This window comes from Solanum verrucosum, unplaced genomic scaffold, assembly GCF_900185275.1.
Source record: "Solanum verrucosum unplaced genomic scaffold, falcon-dt-bn FXZP01000064.1, whole genome shotgun sequence".
Taxonomy (NCBI): domain Eukaryota; kingdom Viridiplantae; phylum Streptophyta; class Magnoliopsida; order Solanales; family Solanaceae; genus Solanum; species Solanum verrucosum.
Window position 1 is genome coordinate 2,553,129 of NW_026020144.1, and position 22,754 is coordinate 2,575,882.

Below are 22,754 nucleotides of genomic sequence, written 5' to 3' on the forward strand. Positions count from 1 at the left end.
GTTAGATTCATTTTTTATTTTGTAATGTTCTAGAATATTTCTTTAACATGAGTCTAGAATCCAACATTTTGATCTATGTGTACTTTCATAATGCAAGAATTATACATACATATTTCTGAAAAAATCGTAAAATTGTATTGATGAAGCATCTAGAAGGGCCTTCAATAGTTTAACGAATAATGAATTTCTATAAGGGTCAACAATATTATTTAGCTGTTGTTTCAAATTTATTTTTCTCATTCTATAAATTTTGTTAGAGTAACCAAGTAATAATAACGAAAAGTGATGAACATTTGACCTCAGACAAGTAGATTGTCTCTAAAAAAAGTTTATTTATGTTGTTGCGGTGTACATTTTTCAATGGTCTTAACTTATTTATAACTAATATTGATCATCAAAAACTTTCACATAATTTTTTTTACACAAGGAGTTATTTTAACCATAAAATTATCAGATTCTATATTTTTCATGTATAAAAAAATAAAAAAAGTGATGTTTAATCGCTACATAAAACATCACTCAATTTTAGCAAGACAATTATTTCATCAAACATATAATATGATAAATTATGTAAAACATAAAAATGATTAGATATCAAGATATTTTTAATCATTAATTATATATTTACAATTCTTGAGATATGTGATAATGTCAAATCGTTTCATTTTTGTAGAAATGTTCTAAAAACCTACTATTTTTTTTTTTCTTATAATAGTTGATTATTAGAAAGGTTGTTCAAAAGGTTAGAATTATTACTTATGCCCGCACGAAGCGCGAACAAATTACCTAGTAATTTATAATTTAAAATATTTAAAATTATTTCAATTTCAAAATCCAAAAGGGTCCATTTATAAAATTGCTATACTATGGTATTTTCGTTTCCTTTAAAATTGCTTTTAGCAAAAACATTTTTTTTGCTTTTACTATATAGTATTTTGGGTTGCTTTGCTAATATAATTTTAGTATTTGTAATTGCTAGGCTATAGAACTATAATTTTCCTTAGAAGCAAATCCATATTCCCCTTTACTTCTATATCAAGTGTTCGTATCACAATCCGGATCTTGTCTAACGGAGCTCTCCGTCTTCTCTCTCTTCTTCGATTTCTGTATAACAAAAGCAATTCACATTTGCATGTGAATCGATTTTCATCAGATCCACTGCTACATATCTGTTGTTTCATCAGGTATGCTCACTTTCCTGTGTTTTTTTTTTTTTTTGTTACTGTAGAGTTTTTTGAATTGTTGGGTGATTCGAGAGTTTTGTTTGTTTGTTCTTTGATGTTTGGATCTAAAGAGTTTCGATTATTCCCGGATGAAGGAATTTCAATTTCCAACATTACTTGTTGCTAGAAATTAATTGAACTGTTGTTTACTGATCAAATAAGAAGAAAAGGAGGGCGAGTGCATTAGGTTAACGTCAGGTTCAGCCACAATGGGAGTAACAAGGAGGACATAGACTATAGGGGATTCATATTATATTGTTGATTTCAACTAAAGACATAGTTAATTGATTATTTGATCTTTTGTTCGGTTATTTGAGGGTGGTCAATATGACTTTTGCAATATACATTATGGTAGTCCCTAAAGTTTTGATTTTTTTTGAAGATGAAATGATCGTTGGAGTTGTATCAAATTTTATTTGTAAAAATCCATCTTTCTCCGGGTGGATCCAAGTTTGAGCCAGTGGGTGTTTGTGAACCCATGCTTCTGGCTCTAGATGTGTATGGTTACAGGACATCTTTTTAGCATAGGATTATACATTATTTTGTGCACCCATGTTTGGAAATGGTTTTGGAAGCACTGCCAGTATAAATACGTATCCTGACTGCTATTTTAGTAAGCATACATTGTCATCCAAATAAGTTATGTGTTCACTACCAGGATAAATATGTAACTACGTATCCATTGATTACTTATTTAGTAAGCATACGTTGCCCATATATCCTTCTTTTCTTCTTTCATTAGTCGAGGTGTGTGCAAGCTGGCCCGTATACCACGGCTATTAAAATAATTCCTTCTTTTCTTCTTTCATTTCTCCATGTTTGCCATTTCCACTTGAAAAGGGCACACATACATATTGATATTATATTGATTCAAAAGATCTTTACATTATCTACGATAGATTACTAATCAAATGATTGTTATAGAAAATTACCTCTAATTCATTTCTAACCAACCTAATAGGCTAAATATCATTTATACCTTTAATATGTTAAAACTGAACTCATTTGCGACAAGAATATGACTACTTTCTGATACTATTGTCCAACTCCCAAGCCACACCACTATTGTCTTTCTTCCTTTATTTTTTGTTTTTAAGAACTCATTTATTTATTCCTTCTTTTAAAAAAGGAAATAACTCTTTTCGTATAGAATGTGACTCCTGTTCTTCTACTACTGAATTTGGGCTTCTTGCTTCAATTCTCTTAGTACAGTTACTAAACCAATTAAATAGAACTTGATAGTCAGATTACACTATAAGAGTTCTCTATTTAAATGACTTTGACTTTGGATATGTAGTCAAGAAGAAGGTATACTTCGGAGAGGTGTTCTACCTGCTAAAAGAATAAACTCTAGGGGCACCAGGAGAGACTCAATCACTAAATGGAAAACACTATGGTCTATGGTAAAATAAGTTTGTGCCAGAATCCCATGCAAACTCCTATTTATAATTAGGAGATGGTCAATACATAAGATCATGGAAAAGACAACTGACATGGACGTAGACCTCAGAAGGAGATCTTCAATTTAGGTTTAAGGGCCTATTTGGATTGGCTTATTGCTTTTGGCTTAAAAGCCAAAAGCCATAAGTTAGGATTTCTAACTTATGGCTTTTGACTTATTTTTGTTGTTTTGACTTAAAAACAAGTGCTTAAAAGCACTTTTTAATTTTATCCAAACATTTCAAAAGTGCTTAAAAAACTATTTTAGCTTAAAAGCACCTAAAATAAGCCAATCCAAAGAGGCTATAAATCCAAAAGCCTCAATTGCTCAATTAGGGTTGATAATAGTTGCATCACTAAACAGTTCCAAAAATATAGTTGGATCACTAAACTCAGGTCAAATGTCGAGGATTGGGAGATAGACAGTTCCCTGCACTTGATGTGTATATTGGGTAAGAGAGCATCACAACTGGAAGCAAATGATTCATTGAGATGTTCCTTTGACAATTAAAGACTATAATCAGCTAATCTGGGTACAAACTACAAAGTACTGGCATAATTTGAACACCGCGAGAGATGTAACCCACTAAACTGGGAACGGGCGAGCATCGTTTATTCTTCTGCATTTGATGAAAGCATAGTTGGCCCTAGCAGGACTTAGAAAATTCTTCTTTGTATTTTTATAAAGAGACAGAAAATTCTCCTTACATGCATTTGCTTTCACTTCTTGGGGTTTCGTCATTCTGGTGAAAGCCTTTGTGCTTCTACTTTCCTTGGAGAAGTGCTTAAAGGACATTGACTTTCAGAATTCGACTTCTTCTTTTTGGCGGGTGGGGGATAGGTTTCAAGTCCAGTCCATATGGTCTGGTGAATTTTCTTGACAAATTGATGAGTTTTACCTTTTGATCCCCTTGCATCTGTCCTCTTTCACCCCTTCCTTTTTGGAATTTTATGTTCTTGTTGTCTGTATGCGTCTTCCTACTTGCCTGCTTAAAGTGCTATAGCTTTCAAGGTGATCCCAGTTGCTTAACTTATCATACTCGGTCTCTGCTTCCATTCATCTATGTTTGGGAGTCTTGTGGATGCTCCTGCTAACAGTCCACATCTACGAAGGTCTGGAAGTCGAGCAGTTGTTTCTGATATTGGTATGAGAAGTTCTCCCTTGATGTGCTCTATGATGCTTGCTCTCTGTTTTGTTCAGTGGTTGTCAAATAGACTGTTAATAGTTGTAATCTGCTAGGTACGGTTGAGCTTGGAGGGAGTCCTGTAGAAGCCCTATTGCACAACGTAGAGGTCAATGAAATGAAGGGTGTGACTACACCTTTGAGCACCGCGGCCATAATGCCATCTCCTGTTCTTTTATGGAGATTTAAGGTATGATCTTTTATGACTTTCAGTATATGAACATTTGACCTTTATACAATGTTTATGATTTTAAGATCAGGAACAGGCCTAAGTTATCGAGATCTGTAATATGGTTTGAACTGATCTAAAGTTACTTTTTTTTTTTTTTTTTTTGAAAATGGTAACTTTTATTCATCAGCAGTACGACTATGTTGTTAGCAATATTTACAAGCTTGAGCCCTTGCACATTAATAGGCTTCCAAAAATTGTAGAATGGATTCAGCAATCCTCTACAGAAGATTCTTTGCACCAAAAATGTAAATTATAAATACAATTAATTTGAAGTACTTGACTAGAACTAGTCCTATTTTTTCAAAACAGCTATTGTTCCTTTCCTTTCACATGGTCCACCAAATGCAAGTTGGGATAATACTCCACCACTTCTTATGTTTTGCCCTTCTTCACTCATAATTCCATCTTTTCAAGAGGTCACTAGTGTTTCCTGGCGTTGTCTAATATATTCTTAGCCAAAGTCAAAAACAGGTCACTAGTGATTTAAAGCTAGTTTTATGGTTCATGTTTGATATTTGTTGTCATAGTTTGAACTTGAAGTTAGGGTTCAATTCGTTCCTAGTTTGAAAAGTCTATGTCTGGATTTGCAATTTTTAACACGAGTAAGACAAAAGCTTGACAAATTATTCTCCATGCTGGAGCTGATGAAAAAGAAAAACATGCAATAGCAATATCTTTGTAGCACAAATTATTTATAATTGCTAAACAACATAACAAAAAATAATAACCTAAAAAACATCCTATAAAAATGCGATTTCCACAAAACTGATGGCATTAAGTTTGCTTCATAAATTGTATTCTCTGGCCTATCTTATGCAACAACACTTGATCAGACCATTAAGATATCAGCTTGACTTGTGTATAATATATAGTAGAAAATAATTAAGTACTAGTTAAGCTTATATTGTAGAGGAAACATTACATCAACGTTCAATCGAAATAGTTAGATGAATTTGAATTTTAAATCTTGTGTGTTATTTGCAGAATGGTGTCAAACATTGACAAAGATAAAAATTGATGTCATGTGTATGAATTCTGTTTCAGCCTGGTAGTTAAATAGAAAAAGGGTAGAGGGGTGGGCCTGTTATTCACCAAGTTTCTGAACCTTGCGCCCCTTGTGGATTTCTTGGTTATAATTTTTTTTGGGATAGATGTACAAAAAAGTAATATTAATTCATAAAAGTACAAAAAAAACAGAGTGAAAACTAGGAAGCAAAATGGCGCAAGGGAATATATCAGGGAGAAAGAGAGAGTCATCTTCTGCTATATTGTTGTCTGGCCACGAGACTATGGTGAGATATGTTTAATTGGTTTGGTATGTCTTGGGTGATGCCAAGGACTGTGAAGCACCTGTTGTTTTGCCGGAAAGCTGGAAGAAGCAGGGGAAAGAGCAGGGCATGGGATGTTGTTCCTCCTGCTTTAATGTGGATAATATGGAGAGAAATATGAGGGCTTTTGAAGGGGTAGAAATGAGTTTTGGGTATGTATGCATTAAAGGTGCTATATGCAACTAATAGCTCTCAGGCACAGAGTCCAATATTTATTTTTAGAAGCCCCTTCAGGGTGTCTAAACTCCTCTCCGGTGGTCCTTCACCACCGGAGCTGTCCCTTCTTTTTTCTTAGACCCACTTCCTCCATCTTTTCTTTCCTCCAAGATGGAAAACAACATTGCTTTTCGAATGGGGTAAGGCGTATGATATCACATCCACATCGGCGACAGGAGAATGGTACGAATGGGTGGAGACCACTAGACTCTCAGTGAGGAATATGGTCCTTAGCAAGGATGCCCTTTTATGGCTTTGCAAGAGATTCTGTGAAGCCTCGGTTAACAGGGGAAAGAGTTTTAAATCGTGGAGATGTAGGGATGTCTCAACCTACATTTATTGCTCTCAAAAGTTCAATAAATATGGAAGATTTATGTCAGTCATATCTGTCAATGGTCATAGAAGAACTATCATTATTATTCCGGAAAACACTTTTAATGAGGGATGGGAGAAAATTGCAGGAAAAATTGAAAGCTTCATTAATTTAATTTCTCGTACAAAGGCAGTGAACACCACAGATGGGGCCTTTATAAGCAAACCTTTCACTGGAAATGGAAATTACAAAGGAGCTGTTACAAACAACAAATGGATCCAACAGATCCAAGCTAAAGCTCCGATGAAGAATTGTCTTCAGGAGGAGAATACTTTGCTCCGCAGATGCTTGGTAGGAAGGTTTTCTGGTAGAGATGAAGCCCCTACTCGAAACGACGTGAGGAGATGGGCAAATCAAACCTGGAAGGGAGTCCTCAACCTTCAGGTGTACGATTTGAACGGGTTCCTATTTCTGTTCGAGTTCCAGACAAGAAGAGCCGCCGAACAAATCTTCATGGGGGAATGGAGGAGACAAGGGCAGTACCTGAACCTTGAGTGGTGGTCGCCGACCACATGTGCGCTGCCGGAAACCTTCAGGTTTGAATGGTTTTGGATCAGAGTGCTGGGTCTTCCATTGCATTTATGGAACTCAACGATGATGAAAGAGATTGGGGATGCATGTGGTGGATGGCTTGAGAATGAAGAAGAAACCGAGCTGAAAAACCACCTACGATGGGCAAGGATTAGAGTCAGGGGACCAAAAGAAAAGATTCCAACATCTATTGAAGTGGCTGACGGTGACCTCATCTACTCCCTTCCGATATGGTGCGAGTTACCGGCACTATACCGGAAAAAGCAAGAGGCTTCGCCGTCTAGAGAGGTGGAGATTGAACCAGAATTCAGATCGTCAAACATCTTGGCCCAACGGTCAGAAGCTTTACACAAAAATGGGAGACTGGCAGATGGAGCAGGAACATCGAAACTCGATATATACGAGAAAGGGGGAAATTCAGCTGACAGAAACCACGTGGCTGGACACGTGAAGTTTTTGAATTCACAGGACCACTGGGTGTGCCCTAGAAATTACATGCGTAGAGAGAATATAAGTGGAGCCCATGATTTAATTGCTGATGGCCTCTCAAATGGGCTCACTGAAGGAAAACCCAATGAAATTCCTTTGAAGCCCAAAGACATCCCTTCTGCAGCCTTTAAAACAGGCCCTGAAATTCTCAACTTTACAGAGCCTTTTATTGAAGCGATTATGGAAAAGAATCTGCCAGAGAATCGAAACTTTGTGAATTTCGATGGAGCTAGAGAAATTGAGTTTGACAAGGAAGGGATCCCTTTAGCGAGGCGAGGGAGGGGAAAGAAGAATGGCAAGAAACACAAACAAAAATTTAAAGAGGGAGATAATTTGGCTATACAGAAGACTGCTGAAAGCAAAAAACAGAGAACAGGGGAGGAGATAGATTTCTCTGATGCAATGGTCGTCATGTATGCAGATTCAGAACCGGTACCAATCCAAATTGATAGCAGCAATCAAGAAAGAGATGTTGAAGCTACAGCCAATGAATGGGTCCAAGCTAACATGATCAGTTTGAGCCAGCACTTTGGAATTGACCTCAAAGGATGCCAAAAAGAAGCATACGCCTTGTTGAAGAAACTTGACCAGCGAACAGGGAAGGAAAAGATGGCAGGAGAGGGTCAAAAGAGCAACAATACAATCAACTCAATCCCAAAGGAAGTTAGAAGTTTAATTTTTGATGTGAACTTCAAAGATGGTGAACCAAGATCTAATGGGAGGACTCTATCTCTGAAACAAAAATGAGAGTAAAAATCTTCTCTTGGAATGTAAGGGGTTTAAACGGGGAGAATAAGAGGGAGCTTGTGAGAAAGCTACTGAAGCAATGGGGGGCTGATATAATAGTTTTGGTTGAGACTAAATTGAATGGACAAATTGACAACATTCTACAAAGCGTCTGGAATAATAGATGGGCAGGGGTACTAATGAAAGAGGCCCAGGGTAGTAGTGGTGGAATCATGATTTTATGGGACAAGAGAGTTTGGAGGGGGGAATTACTTTTGGTTGGGAGTCAATGTTTAACTGGGAAATTCTGTGGAATACATGATGACTTCAATTGGTGTATTACTGCAGTCTATGCGGACTGTGATACAGTGATCAGAAGAGTGCTCTGGCAAGAACTTCTACAGATGAAAATTAGCATTAATGGACCATGGGTTGTCTGTGGTGACTTCAATGTCACCAGGTTTGCTACAGAAAGAACAAACTGCAACAGGCAAAATGGTGCCATGACAGAATTCTCAGCTTGCATTGAAGAACTAGAGATGGTAGATCCTCCTTTATTTGGAGGATCTTTCACTTGGAGAAGGGGGGAGGATCATAATTGTGCCTCCAGGATCGACAGATTTCTCCATTGTGCAGAATGGGGAGAAAATTTCACTCAGATAAATCAATGCAGTCTTCCAAAGATTGCTTCTGACCATAACCCAATCATGTTGTCTTGTGGTGATGAAGGGTGGAGAAAATCATATTCTAAATTTGAAACATGGTGGCTAGAAGTTGAAGGTTTCAAAGAAAAAGTTAGAGAGTGGTGGGAATCCTTCAATGTGAATGGAAGACCAGGATATATTCTGGCTGAAAAATTAAAGATGCTGAAAGCAAAGCTTAAAGAATGGAGCAAAACCAATAAGGGAAATTGGAAGCAAAGGAAGGAAGATATCCTGAGCCAAATCTCAAGCTGGGAAACAATTCAGGAACAAAGGCCACTCACTGACGACGAGTTGATACAGAAGACTCACTTGGGTATGGAATTTGAAGAAGTGGCAAAGCAGGAAGAGATAGCTTGGAAACAGAGATCTAGAATCCAATGGCTAAAAAAAGGGGACACAAATACTAAATTTTTTCACAGGATTGCAACCTCTCATAAAAGGTTCAACTCAATGGAACAACTGGAGGTGGAGGGTGAAATCACCAAGGATCAAATCAGGATTAAAGAAGCAGCGCAGGAATTCTATAAAAACCTCTACAAAGAGACTGAAGGGTGGAGACCTGATCAAAGAATATTAGATGTTTCAAGAATTTCTGAAGAAGAGCAGGTGTGGCTGCAAAGACCCTTTGAGGAGGAGGAAATTTTGGGAAGCTTAAACATGTGTGCAAAAGAGAAAGCACCTGGCCCTAACGGATTCCCAATGATGTTTTTCCAAACTTTTTGGACCCTATTGAAGGAAGATATTATCAAAACTATTCAGTTTTTTCACTCCAGTCAAGTTTTTGAAAAGAGTTTTAATGCAACTTTTATTGCTTTAATTCCAAAGAAAGCGGGAGCCTCCAATTTGAAGGATTTTAGACCAATCAGCTTAGTAGGGGGTGTCTACAAACTCATTGCTAGGCTGTTGGCTGAAAGATTGAAGCAAGTGTTGGATAAACTGATCAACAAACATCAGATGGCTTTTGTGAAGGGGAGACAAATCATGGATGCTGCACTCATAGTTAGTGAATGCATTGACTCCAGAATAAAGGAAGGAAGCCCAGGCTTAATGTGCAAACTGGATATCCAAAAGGCTTTTGACCATGTAAATTGGTCTTTTCTCTTAAATATCCTTAGCCAGATGGGCTTTGGGGACAAATGGCTGAAGTGGATTGAGACATGCATCAAAACTGTTAAGTTCTCTGTGCTTGTGAACGGAGAACCTGTGGGTTTTTTTGAATCAGAAAGGGGACTGAGACAGGGTGATCCTCTCTCCCCTTTCCTGTTCCATCCTAGCAATGGAGGGATTTAATGCTATGATGAGGATTGCTACACAAAATAGATGGATCAAAGGCTTCAAAGTGGGAGGCAGAGGAGGGGAAGAAAGAGAAATTGGTCATATGCTCTACGCAGATGATACCATCATCCTTTGTGATCCTGTAGAAGAACAGATAAGCTACATTAGAGTGATATTGGTACTTTTTGAAGCAGTCTCTGGGTTGAAAGTGAACTGGGGAAAAAGTAGTCTCTTCCCTGTGAATGAGGTACCTCAGATAAAAGAGATGGCAGGCATACTAGGGTGTAGTGTTGGGAAGCTGCCTACCACCTATCTAGGCATGCCATTGGGTAACAATCACAAAGCCTTGGAAATATGGGATGATATTTTGGAGAAAACTGAAAAGAAGCTCTCTGGATGGAAGGCTCAATATCTTTCACTTGGAGGACGATTGATCTTAATAAACTCTGTTCTTGATTCTCTGCCCACTTATGTGATGTCTCTATTCCCAATCCCAGGAAAAGTAGTGGAAAATCTGGATAAGCTAAGGAGAAAATTCTTATGGCAAGGCAACAAGGATGGAAAAGGCTATAGCTTAGTAAACTGGGAAACCGCTCTACTTAGCAAAGACAGAGGGGGGCTGGGAATTAAGAACTTGAAACTACAGAATGAGAGTCTATTGAAGAAGTGGTTGTGGAGGTACACTGAAGAGGGAAATTCCCTCTGGAAAGAAGTGATCATAGCAAAATATGGTGAGTTAAACCCTTGGTGTACAGAGATCACAACAGAACCTTATGGTGTGGGTGCATGGAGATCAATTAGAAACTTGTGGTCACAAATGGAGACAAATTTATATATCAAGGTGGGAAGTGGCACTAAAACAAAATTTTGGAAGGATGTTTGGATAGACCAATCCCCTCTTAGAGATCTCTTTCCAGATCTCTTTCAAATTTGTGGAAATCCTGATGCCAATGTTGGCGATTGCTGGATTGAACAGGGCTGGGATCTAGTTTTTAGAAGACTTCTCAATGATTGGGAGGTGGAAAGGGTGGCTGAGATATTAGGGATGCTAGGCGGAGTGACCATCAATGCAAATGCCACAGACAGGATGTTGTGGAAGCACAGCAAAGATGGCCTCTTCTCAGTCAACAGTGCTTACAGAAGAGGTCTCCAGGTGATGGCAGGGAGACCAACACACCTCTGGAACTATTTTTGGAAGGGGGATATTCCTACAAAAGTGAAATGCTTCACTTGGCTAGTGATAAAGAGAGCTTGTTTAACACAAGAAGTACTTCAGAAGAAGGGTAGACAGCTGGTCCCTAGGTGTTTTTTATGCAATTTGACAAGTGAAACTAACAGCCACCTCTTCTTGCACTGTAATTACACTGCTCAAATCTGGAATTTGTTCCTTAGCATCTCAAATCTGAATTGGACAATGCCAGAACGTACATCAAACGTGTTGAAGAGCTGGGTAAGGAGAGGGGGTACCAAGAGCCAGAAGAGATGGTGGAGGTTAATACCATCATGTATATGGTGGTCAATCTGGAAGGAAAGGAACAGCAGATGTTTCGACAATAGATCCAATTCCATACACAAGGTGTAATGGAATTGTATAGTATCTCTACTCTTTTGGTGTAAACAGTTGTGTATAGTAGATACAGATCAGATTGTAGATTTGATAGGAAGTTTGTAATTGACACTTTTTGGTGGTGGCCAGCATGCCCTTAATGCTGAAGAATATAACCTTACCAGTTTCAAAAAAAAAAAGAAAAAAAAGAAATGAGTTTTGGCCAGTTGAGGAGTACTCTCTGATCCCTTATTTATTTTTGGTGCGCCATGTATTCTGTGATGTATAGAGAATTGGGCGTCTTTTGTAGAGAACCATATCTTTTTGGAGGTTCTTTACTTTTTGGTATACTTACTGTAGACGGCTGACTTTGGCCTTTTGATTTTATGAAATTTAACTGTTTACCAGCTCAAAAAAGAAGAGAGAGTAAGTTCGTTTTTAGCCAAATGCAAATCAGGACCAGCCCAATCTACGTTTGAGACATTCTATAACCAACTTTCAGTAGGATCTCACCATCGCCAAAGTATGGCTTTTCATAGAAAAGCTCAAACCAGTCTGGACTTTTGAGTGCCTCCCAACACTACTGGGATGATGCTTTGGTCTTTGCTTTCTCCATAAGTTCCTGCATCTGATAGCATTTTGTTTCTTTAGAAGGAAAATAGATTAGGATTTTGGACAAAACATTGAATTATAGCACCATTGCCCACCTGAAGCTGTTCTGTTTCTTGATGAGCTATTGCTTTATCTAGAATTTAGCAGCTTACTTTGACATATTAATGGGGATCATCAGTATTATCTCATTGGAGACGGTATCTTAGGAATGTTGCCCATAAAAAATGATCGTGTGATTTTCATGTAGGTCAGTCATTCCAAGAGTGGTAAGTTGACTAATAATATATATATATCCTCAAAAAATGTTAGTTTACTTCCCTTTGTTATTTCTTCAACTTTAATCATCCGATGGGGCCTCTTTTCCTGCTTTCTATTTGTTATTGTTGTTGCTGTTTTCTTTGATTTATTTTCTTCTTTTTTGAGAAAGCTAACTGGTATTATAAACATAGAAGTACACCAATAGTGAACTCCTGTAGTAATTACATCAAAAGTATAGAGGGTTTACCAAAAAGAATCTAAACACCTATCTCCCTCATAAACTATCTAAGAATAGGGTGATGATGAAATGCTCACTTATGATTCTATGTATGTTAATTGTGTTCAGGTACTTCTGTTTCTCATTTGGGGTGTCAGTTGTTGCAAGGTTAGTAAGGCCAACCTTTTTCGGTTATGTACTAGGTTCACATATTTGTATTATCTTTAATGAGTATTTTCTTTTAATTTGCAGATCAGCTGGGATTCAGTCATGAGAATGAGCGCAAACCTTCGCGATCTATTCTTATATGAGGCTTTTCTTTATTACAATCCTCTTCTCCTTATGGTTAGTGAAGATCATTATAATACTAGGTTATGCAGTAGTCCTTTCAGCAACATTCCTCTTATTTGCATTTATTTGGTTTTGGTGCTGCAGACCATGATGGTTTGGTTTTGGGGCATAAACCTATGGGTTTTTGCACAGGCTAATGTCAACTACACTAAAATTTTTGACCTTGATCAGAATCATCTCTCTCATAGAGAGATTTGGAAGGTAACTTACAATTGTCATTCGCCTATATAGTCTTGCAAGTTGATGCATATATTAACCAACTCATATTTCACTTAAATGCTTCTGTGCTGATGCATTTGCTGCAATAATATGCTCGTTAAACTTGACTGGTAGCTTACACTTGTCATGAGCCTATATAGTCTCGCATGTTGATGCATCTATTAACCAACTCATATTTTACTTAAATGCTTTTGTGCTGATGTATTTGTTGCAACAATATGCTCGTTAAACTTTCTAGGGAAACATCATGTGCTCACTTAAAGTGCAATATGTGGATTTACACTACATTCTTAAGCATGGGTAACTATTATTTGAGCTTACTTTTGTCTCAATAGCTAAATGTGGAGCTTTGAGCATTAAGGCTTGGCAATATAAGCCTGTTTGTCAGTGAAGATTGTACAGCCTTTTCAAAAATATTGCAGTAAGATTTGAATATCAGATCAGATGTCATGTGTTAAATAAAGTTGCCTGTTTTTATGCGATGCATCATGTCACTTACATTGATAAGCCATGGTACGTGAAGTCTAAGTGCCTTGATGAGAGTGTTGCGATATGTTTGCTTCATTCCAATCAGATTGAAGGAAAGAGGTAGAAGGAGAAGCTAATCTCTATTGCATGACTTTTGCTTCCTTAGTTCTCCTTGAACTGGCTGTTAGATTTTTGTTTTCCTTGTACAAACAGAAATAAATTAGAAGTCCCTTGATAATGCAGTGTGCTACTTGGATGACGATGATTGTGCCGACAAGCATGACAGCCTATCTGTATCTCTACTCACATGGAGAAGTTTCGTTAGCTGCATCTCAACCAGTGTAATAGATGCTTCCTTCCCATTTGATTGTTAACAGTTTTTCTTTATCCAATTTAAGTCATATTCAATCTGAATTATTGTCGTTATTCCTGGAAAAGCTTCTGATCAAATTATTAAAAGGGTAGAGGAGCATTTTTGGTTCATAATAATTGCCCAACTTCTGTTCGGGCTTGGAAGAGTTCAAATCAAGTTCTTCAGCTTGCCCATACTGTCATACAAAATGCGCAAGTGTTGCAGTTGCATTGAATCAGAAGTATTATCCTGTTAAGGATTCAAAACTTCTAATTCTCCTCTTAACCAGAAAATTTGGCATCAGAATTTATATTTCTACACTTCTATTTTGAAAGCTGTGCCAAATGCTTCTGGTCTTAGGGGCAACTATTGTAGCAAAGTCTTGCTTATCTTTAGTGTAATCACTCCATCTAATTGGCAGGTACCGCAGAAGTCCTGTAAATGTGATGCTTCTTTTCTATTATTGTAATGAATCTTATGTCATTGCAGGTGCTTTTATATGCTGCTTTTGCCATGGCTCTGATTTCTCCATTTGATATATTCTATTTGTCATCTCGCTACTTTTTTTTAAGGACTGTTTGGCGGATAGTTTTCCCATTCCAGGTATGTTTCTGTTAATCTAATGGCTACTTTGAGAAATACTTTTGACTTTTAGCCATAAAAATTGCCCTGTTGATCTATCAGTTTTAAAAATCATTATGATATGAAGCTCTTTATATTTTTCCTGAAAAAACTTTGTAATTCACTTATTTCTATATTGTATTGCAGTTTTTTTCAATTGAAACCATTAATATCAGCATGGGTGATTATTTCATTATTACAAATTTCCATGTAACTTTGACTGGCATTTTAGTAAGAATTTTGAAGTAATTGAGTACTTCAGCAATAGCTGATATAGCAGAACTTGGTATCTTTTAAACAGAGTTTCATTGTCTTCAAACGCCAATCATTCCACATAGATCTGGTTTGATTTGGAAGAAAAATATTCCTTCTCCCCTTAAGTGGATTCTTATTTGACTTCTCGAAGTATATATACTGCTTCAGAGCATTTCCATGTTAGTTTTGCAATATGATGAAGCACCTTTTAGAGGATTAACCACTTACATTCAAAATTCTAATCATCATGTGAATCATGCTCACAAAGATTCCTGGAATTAATGTCAAAAATGAAATATGTCATGCTAATTTTGATAGAGGGGTTCCATATTATTATTTGTCTGATGTCATGCATTGCTTCTTTTTGGTGTGAATGCAGGCAATATCATTTGCTGACTTCTTTCTGGCTGATATATTCACTTCTATGTCCAAGGTATGCATCCTCTTCTTCTTGCCCCAAATGAAAAGAGGACACATAACTCATTAGTTTGTGTGTATATTTTTGTATAATGTGGCATAGCTTAGTTCATATTTTCAACTAAACAATTTTGTTTCACAAGTAGGATTAAGTACCTTTTTTTTGTTTTCTAGTACACATTTCTTTTCGATACAAACTAGTATGTCACATCTATTTCTTAAGATTAGTTCATTACTAGCTTGGTGGAAAAATATATCTGGAAAATCATAAATGTTTCCTCATTTTTCTTAATTCGTACTATAGCATTTGATATTGTTAGTTAGCTTTACTACCTTTTGGAGCAGTATAGGACCATATTCCAAGCTGCATAAACTTCTGACTTCAGATTTATCATCATATTAATGCATTGGTCAGGTTGTACCATCATTGTTGCGGACGGGCGAAATCGTTAGTTGATATCTCATGAAATATCTTGATGGATTTGCTTATAGAAGATGTTACCGCCTGAGCAGGTCAATTTCGTGTCATGAAAACAGAGAACTGATCTAACTTTAGGTTCTGCTAGTTTGGGTTCAATTTGTTGACTCTTGAGTGAACCACAATAAGTCCAAAAGTAAAGCAAGAACCTATGAAGTTTTCTCATGTCAATGCTCTGAGACTTGGTCCTTTAACCCTTTCAAAAGCTGCCAGCTTTTCTAACTTTCTGTCATCTTTGTTCATTCTCTTCTTGTCTTCTGAGATTAAAGTGATTCTTTATTATCTACCCATACCATTAACGTGGTTGATGTACTGATCTTAAATTCTTTCCTAAAGCAATTGATCCTCCTGGAACCTCCTTGTTTTGTCTATTGTCGATTGAGCCAGAAGAAAAACATTAGACTAAGTTACCTTGTTACAAGCCGATTTGATGATCCATTCCCAGAGTGATTGCTCCCAGATTTAGTTTGTCCTTTTAGATGGTGAACTATAAGCTCTTATGAGTTGTCTGCTTCACTTTGGGCATAAACCAAAACTGTGAATCCAGGCAAATCAATCTCATATACATTTGTCTTGAATGTGAAAGATTATCTATTCCATTATACGGCCTGTTACTTTTTTTTTGTGGAAGCTTACATATTTGGTGATCAAAGCCTTGTAGATGTACAAACTTTCACCTTCTTGTGTCATACCTATTGTTGTAGCTTCTCATAGAGAGTGTTGTTGCATAACTTCTGTCACTTGGTGTGCAATGCCCAATATTTTCATACTTTTGTGCAGGTATTTTCAGATTTGGAGCGTTCCGTTTGTAGAATGGTTCATCGCCAGGTTAGTTCCTCTCTGTCCTATGCTTTTGGTGAGAAGAAGGATAACTGACATGACATTGCTAGTTTTTTTTTTTTTTTTTGTGATAATACAAATTGCATATAGAGGTATCAACAAGAGAGGGTTGGTCTAGTGGAAGAGACCCTCCACCTCACACGAAGTTGGGCATTCAAGTCACTAAGGAGGAAACACTACTATTGGTTCATGGGGAGTTGGAATCTACTATTTTGACAAGAAAAAACAGTGTTTCATTTAGTTGAATCACTGTCTTCTAGGCTCCAGCTATGATGTATGATTCGCATCATCACTTGCTGTAAAATTATGTCCACCCATCACTTGTCCATTCATTTAAAAGTTATGATCAGTGCACTAATATTTCAACAAAAAAAAATGCAGCTTTAGATCAGTATCTGTGCAGTGTTATAGTCTGAAGTTTAAGAAATTTTTGATGGACTAGGTGACCAACTGTCTTCTTGTTATGGTTCACTCAAGTCAAGAAATGATTGGTTCTTTTAGGGCTCGTAATAATCTAGAAGAACAGTGGGATTGACATATATGCAAAACTGATCCTTCCATTCTGTTCCTCAGTCAAATTAGTGGAACTTGCTCAGTTTGTAGATTTAGCTGCATAATTATAATTATAATAAGGGAAAAGGGTCAAAAATACCCCTCAACTTTGTTTTATTGGTTGACCTTTACCCTTACCGTTAAAATGAAGTTAGTTTAACCCCTACCGTTACTAATTTCACCATATATACCCCTCATTTGGATGGAAATCCCCAAATTGACCCAAATAACCCAATTTTATTTAAATTATCCAATTTTAACCCGACCCGACCCAATTAATCATATAACCCATTTTTTTTATTCAACTTTGTTTTCAACCACCACCTCCACTTAAACCACCACCAAAGCCACCACCCTCTCCGAGATCTCCTCCACCACCGTCGCCGAAACCACCACCTCTCCCACTACTCTAGTCCATTCAAGTCAGCAGCCCTATGGAAACCCATCAAAGTCTACGAAAGCAGCAAGGGAACTCCTCTCTTATATCATCATCCACGTCTAGTTCCTCAAAACCCATCAACATTTCCGCCTCAAGATTCTCCCATTTCATTCCTACACCAAAATTAACAGCATAAATCACATATAAATCCAATTTTTAATTAAAAAAATCTCAACACTTCTAAGACACAAAGGGAAAAACTTATCCGATCGAGACTGAAAAGCAGATTGATCACCTGGAAACAGAAGATAGATGAAAACTCCATGAATCAACATCCATATTTGCTTCACTTTACTTTAGAATGATCAAAGATTAAGATCTAACTTCTTATTTGAAACAGTGAAATTCAAGTACCAATTTGACTCAATTGTTCGTTCACAAACGATGATTTGATAAAATAATGAATTGTAAGGAGTGTCGGTGTGTGAGATTTGTCGAACGAAGAGAAAAGAGTGTGGTTTTGTAAGAGAATCCCCCTTTCATCTGTCCATTTCAGTATCATATGCAGTTCTCGCCAATTCCACTTTCACTCGCCGGAAACACTTCCCTAACGAATCCACAGCTCTCACCGACGACGTCGTACAAGGATGGATCGCTCCTTCAGCAGCTAGAGAAAACCCTACTGGTGAGAATGTTCCGCAAAGGGAGAAAACAACGACGAATCAATGAAAATGATGTAGAAGAAGAAAAAGCAGATGATGTTGAAGAGGAGGTAGCAGGTCTTTAGGCTTAAAGCTGGTGAAAATGTGAAATTCCACCAAAAACCAGACAAAAGGGATCGGGGCATTGGGTTAAAAAAGGGAATGGTTTTTTTTTTTTAAAATCGGGTAATTTGGGTCAATTTGGGGTTTTCCGTCAAATGAGGGGTATATATGGTGAAATTAGTAACGGTAAGGGTAAAACTAACTTCATTTTAACAATAAGGGCAAAGTCAACCAATAAAACAAAGTTGAGGGGTATTTTTGACACTTCACGTGGCATGTTTAAGGCCACAAGATTAAAGGGAATTTTGGTACATTTAACATAACTTTAATTTAGAACCACAAGATTAAAAAGTCTTCTTTCTTTTCTTAAACTCCGTTCCAAGTCAAACTAGGCCATTCTTTTTTAAACAGAGGGAGTATTATTATTTTGATAAGTAAAAGGTATAGACTTAGCTGCATTGTCCTCCCTTTGAAAGGATTTATATAATTGAAAGAGAGCTGTTTCCCTGGGTTTGAGGAAGTGGTAGGACAGTGTTTTCTACAAATAATTTTCAGTTCATATATGTCTATATTTACATATAAGAGTAGGTAACCAGGCTCTGATATTTTTGCTGCCGCTGTAATAGAGAATCTTTTAGAATTTGGCTAACTTGTAGAGTTTTTTTGTGAATGCTTGCTCTATTACCTGTAAGATAACCAATGGCATAAGCAGGTTGCTACCATTGCATGGTTTGAAGCCGATTCTGTTTGTGGAAGTCATGCTGTTGCAATTCCCATTGTTCTTGTATTGCCTTACCTTTTCCGTCTGTTTCAATGTCTTCGGCAATATAAGGATACTAGAGAGAAGACTACCCTGTTGAATGGTAAATTCCTGTCTTGTCTTTTGTCTTTCTATTTCTAAGGAGGAGTGAGTTGCTTTGTAGGTTAATGCCAGTCAGCATTTTCTCTTAAAAGATTTTTTTTATGCTTTACTTTGAAAGGAACAATTTCTCTCTGAATAGATAGTGCATATTAGTTGCTTTTAACAATGATTAAAACTCCAAGAGCTGATGAAGAAAAGTGGGGAGAGAGATCACTAGCCTTCATTTAACTGTGGAACTAAGAATACCTGGTTGGCTTTGAGGCTCCTTTGGTGGGCTGAAATTTTCTGGAAACGGGTTGGCTTTGAGGGTTTTACATAGTGGTAGAAAGTTTTAGTGCTGATTTGAAGATTAAAGCCTGAAAACTTGGAAGAAATCTGATTCATTGTGAACAGCAACTGTTGGGAGAATGGAGTGAAAAATGATGAATAGTTTAATGCTTTGCTTACCCTGCTCTTTGTCATCTTGGTTTCGTTCTATGCTTACATTTTTTGCTCCCTAAAAGAAAGACGTCTCTGAAGTATCCTGGAGTGTCTCACATAATTTACATTGTTACTCCATTTCAATGTTGACCCTAGGGAAAGTAGTAATGTTCCAAGTTCTTCATTTGTTAAGGGTGGTCTTATACATAAGCTCTCTCTCTTCAACTTGCTTTTACTTATTTAGGTTTCAGCTTAACATTGGGTCGATACTTAATAGTGCTAATCATTAACATTTCATTTCAGCGTTGAAATATTCGACTGCAGTACCTGTGATATTTCTCTCAGCCCTTAAGTATCACGTCTTCCCTGACAACTGGGTTAATATTTATCGTCCTTTATGGCTTCTGTCTGGTGTGGTGAACTCGCTCTACTCATTCTATTGGGATCTGACAAGGGATTGGGACTTGAGGTCAGTGACATCTTTTTCATGCTAATTATTCGGAGCTTTAGCTAATTTTTCGGACCGCATGTGGGCACTAATGCTTTAATTGTTTTTTACCCAGTTATTGCTCATCTGACTCACACTTTGTTTTGGTTATCTATATTTTTCTTTGATTTTGCTGCCTTTCAGCTGTTTCAATTGACATGCCTTATATTTTAGCATCCCAAATGCTGACTTTGTTTTTAAAATGACAAATTTGACAAAGTACCACCTTTTATTGATGTAGCATCCTTCCAATCAAACTTCTCTACCTTCCCGCATTTTAAAGTACATGTTTATTACTTTATTAAATGTACTCCTAGAAATTTGATTGGGTAATCTATTAAAACATATATTACTCTTCAGCTTTGCAAAGTACTGCATAGAGATTGGATATTGAGTTCTCATGTTTGTGATTTGCCCTATTTTGCATAGAATCTTGTGTAATTTGATTTGTACACTGCACTTTCCTACTCTACCACTGTGTCCTAATACTTTTTCTCTCTCTTGATGCCTCCTTCCATCTATTTCCTTAATCTATCTCTCTTGATGCATCCTTCATCTACTTCCACTATTCTACACAAAAAACCCCTTCTTGAAATCCATGTTTTTTCATTGAATTCCTAAAGTTGTTAAAGGAGCATATACATTTCACAAACTCAGACAATAAAATAAGGGGTGAAGGCTCATCAAATCAAGAATTGTAAACACTGAAGTCACACAAAATATTGAATCAAAAATGACAAAAGTACTACCTTATTGATAAAAAGGTTGACAGAGATACTAGAATATAAGATTATAAGGGGATGCCTGATTGGTCGAGGCATGGGAGTAACAACCTAGAGATCCTAGGTTCTAATCCCAGCTACGATACTCGGTATGAGTCCATCTACTCCAACATTTGTGGGTTTGATTATCTGGATTATGGGCAGTTTGTGTTGATGGACTGGATGGGTTGCACACAAGCTAACATGGACACCACTAATATGTTCAAAAGAGAAAAAAGGAGAACGAATATTTTGAAGTTGAGTTGAACTTTACAGCATGTTATTGAGTATGACAGGAGTAAGCATGTGCTACTTTTTGCAAACAAACAAGAAATTGTACGTAAACAAAATCGTATCAGATCTGTGTTTTTGTTTCTTGAAATCACCATTTAAGCATAAATTCCACTTGAAATGAAAATAGTGAGGGATTGGTGAGACAAAATAGTTATAGGAGATGGGGCCCAAGGGCTTTGTTCAGAGCCCAGTGTGATATGTGGTTTAGGCACATGTCACATGGTCGTTCCCTGCCATGAACACAAAACCTGGTAATTAAGTGGAGAAGGATAAAGGGGTAGGCTCATTGTTCGCTGAGTTTCAAAACTTGGCCAGTTTGCCCTGGGGGATTTCTCGGTTACAAAGAGGCTATAGGAGATAGAAATAAGGGTTAAAGGAGGAAGGGTGAATCACAGTAATGGTTTAAATGATGATTTGGAGGAGATGTGTCAAAATCGATTGCATGAATCAATTCCCATGTTTTTTACTTTAATCACACATTTATAATAGTCTGCCACATACCACTTGTTACTTTTATTAGATGAGTCTTTCTGAGATTGTTCTCTTGTTAACTCAAATATTTTTCTTCTTTCTGCTAGTTGCTTTACTCGGATTTTCAAGTTCAGCAGACCAAATGCATTATCATACTTGTTATACGGGCGGAAATGGGTAAGCTTATGCCTTTTGCTTATAACTACTGCTTCCATAACTTTGTAAGTTCATTCTACTGGTTGGTCAATTTACCAGTTTCTTGTGTATTACACATTGACATTTTTTTTTTCTAGACTAAAGTTGAGGGAAAATTCGATGATTCTATTGGTGGTCCCTTTATTTTCATAAATCTGATTGAAGCTGGAATTGATGTTAGATTTTCTTGATAATTTTAACCAACATTACAATACCCTCCATAGATGAAGATCTTGATAGCCTCTAAGTTGGCATTTCTGATAAATTTCTTATCATAAAGTATTGGGGGTGTAGTTCTCTGACCATTGGGAACTTGCAGGTCTACTTTTGGGTAATTGGAACCAACCTCATCCTGCGATGCACGTGGACATACAAGCTTTCTTCCCATCTCCGACACAATTATCTCACAGTGTTTGCAATAACCGCGCTTGAGATCTTCCGTCGTTTCCAGTGGGCTTTCTTCCGTGTAGAGAATGAGTGGAATAAAATGAACTCTAAACAAAATATTCAACTCTCCACGATTGACAAGCCAAATGATGAACAAAAATTACTCGACCCAAATGGTTACAGTGTATAGACTATGGAACATTACAGATCCTACCAACTTCATTAGAAGTCAACTGAACAACCTTCTTCAAGCCAGGCAGAAAGCTTTTATGGGATCCCATTTTTCCTCTTTATCATACAAGAATTTCTTGTCAATAGTATAGTACGACCTTGAAGGTCGAGACATTAGATAATATACAAGATTCAACCAGCATTCCTTTTCGGGGAAACTAATCCCTCGTAGTTCTTTGTTGGGCATTTAAATCATTTTTGTGTTAGATGCTAATGCCTATTTTTGAGGTAATATCCCCTGGAGATGTTTTGAACTTTATAGTATCTCGAGATTATTTCATTTTTCGTATCAGCAAATCATGCTGGAATTTATAGTTCTTCATTAGTATTGATGAGATCCTAGTATCAAGTGCTGGAAAACTGTGAAAAGGACAGAATATCTCAATTTTTTGATAGATTGGGACTGGTGGGAATATTTATTAGTTGCTTTTGTACTTTCAGTTTCTCCTAAACATGATAGTTCACTCCTGTTGTGTCAGGTGCTAGTAGTGGTAGGGTTTTACTGTCTTGAACTTCTTATGTTTTCATACATTATTGATTATTGATTACTTTATAAACATAGCATTTGTCCCTACTGTTATTCCAGCATTTGAAGA

At 37.0% G+C, this 22,754-nt stretch overlaps 2 protein-coding genes across 5 annotated transcripts in view; one reads left to right on the forward strand and one right to left on the reverse strand.

The window, feature by feature from the left end:
* The window catches only part of LOC125827593 (COP9 signalosome complex subunit 4), a 242,593-nt gene that overhangs the window by 88,244 nt on the left and 131,595 nt on the right, over window positions 1-22,754 (reverse strand). The window lies entirely within an intron of this gene.
* LOC125827592 (uncharacterized) lies at window positions 948-22,415 on the forward strand. The gene is made up of 14 exons (XM_049506890.1): window positions 948-1,184; window positions 3,668-3,808; window positions 3,904-4,037; window positions 12,484-12,522; window positions 12,607-12,699; window positions 12,790-12,906; window positions 13,636-13,731; window positions 14,234-14,347; window positions 15,000-15,053; window positions 16,296-16,343; window positions 18,763-18,913; window positions 19,636-19,801; window positions 21,453-21,522; window positions 21,860-22,415. Exons 2-14 carry the CDS (start codon window positions 3,727-3,729, stop codon window positions 22,115-22,117), a joined length of 1,422 nt encoding a protein of 473 aa, XP_049362847.1. The 5' UTR covers window positions 948-1,184; window positions 3,668-3,726; the 3' UTR covers window positions 22,118-22,415.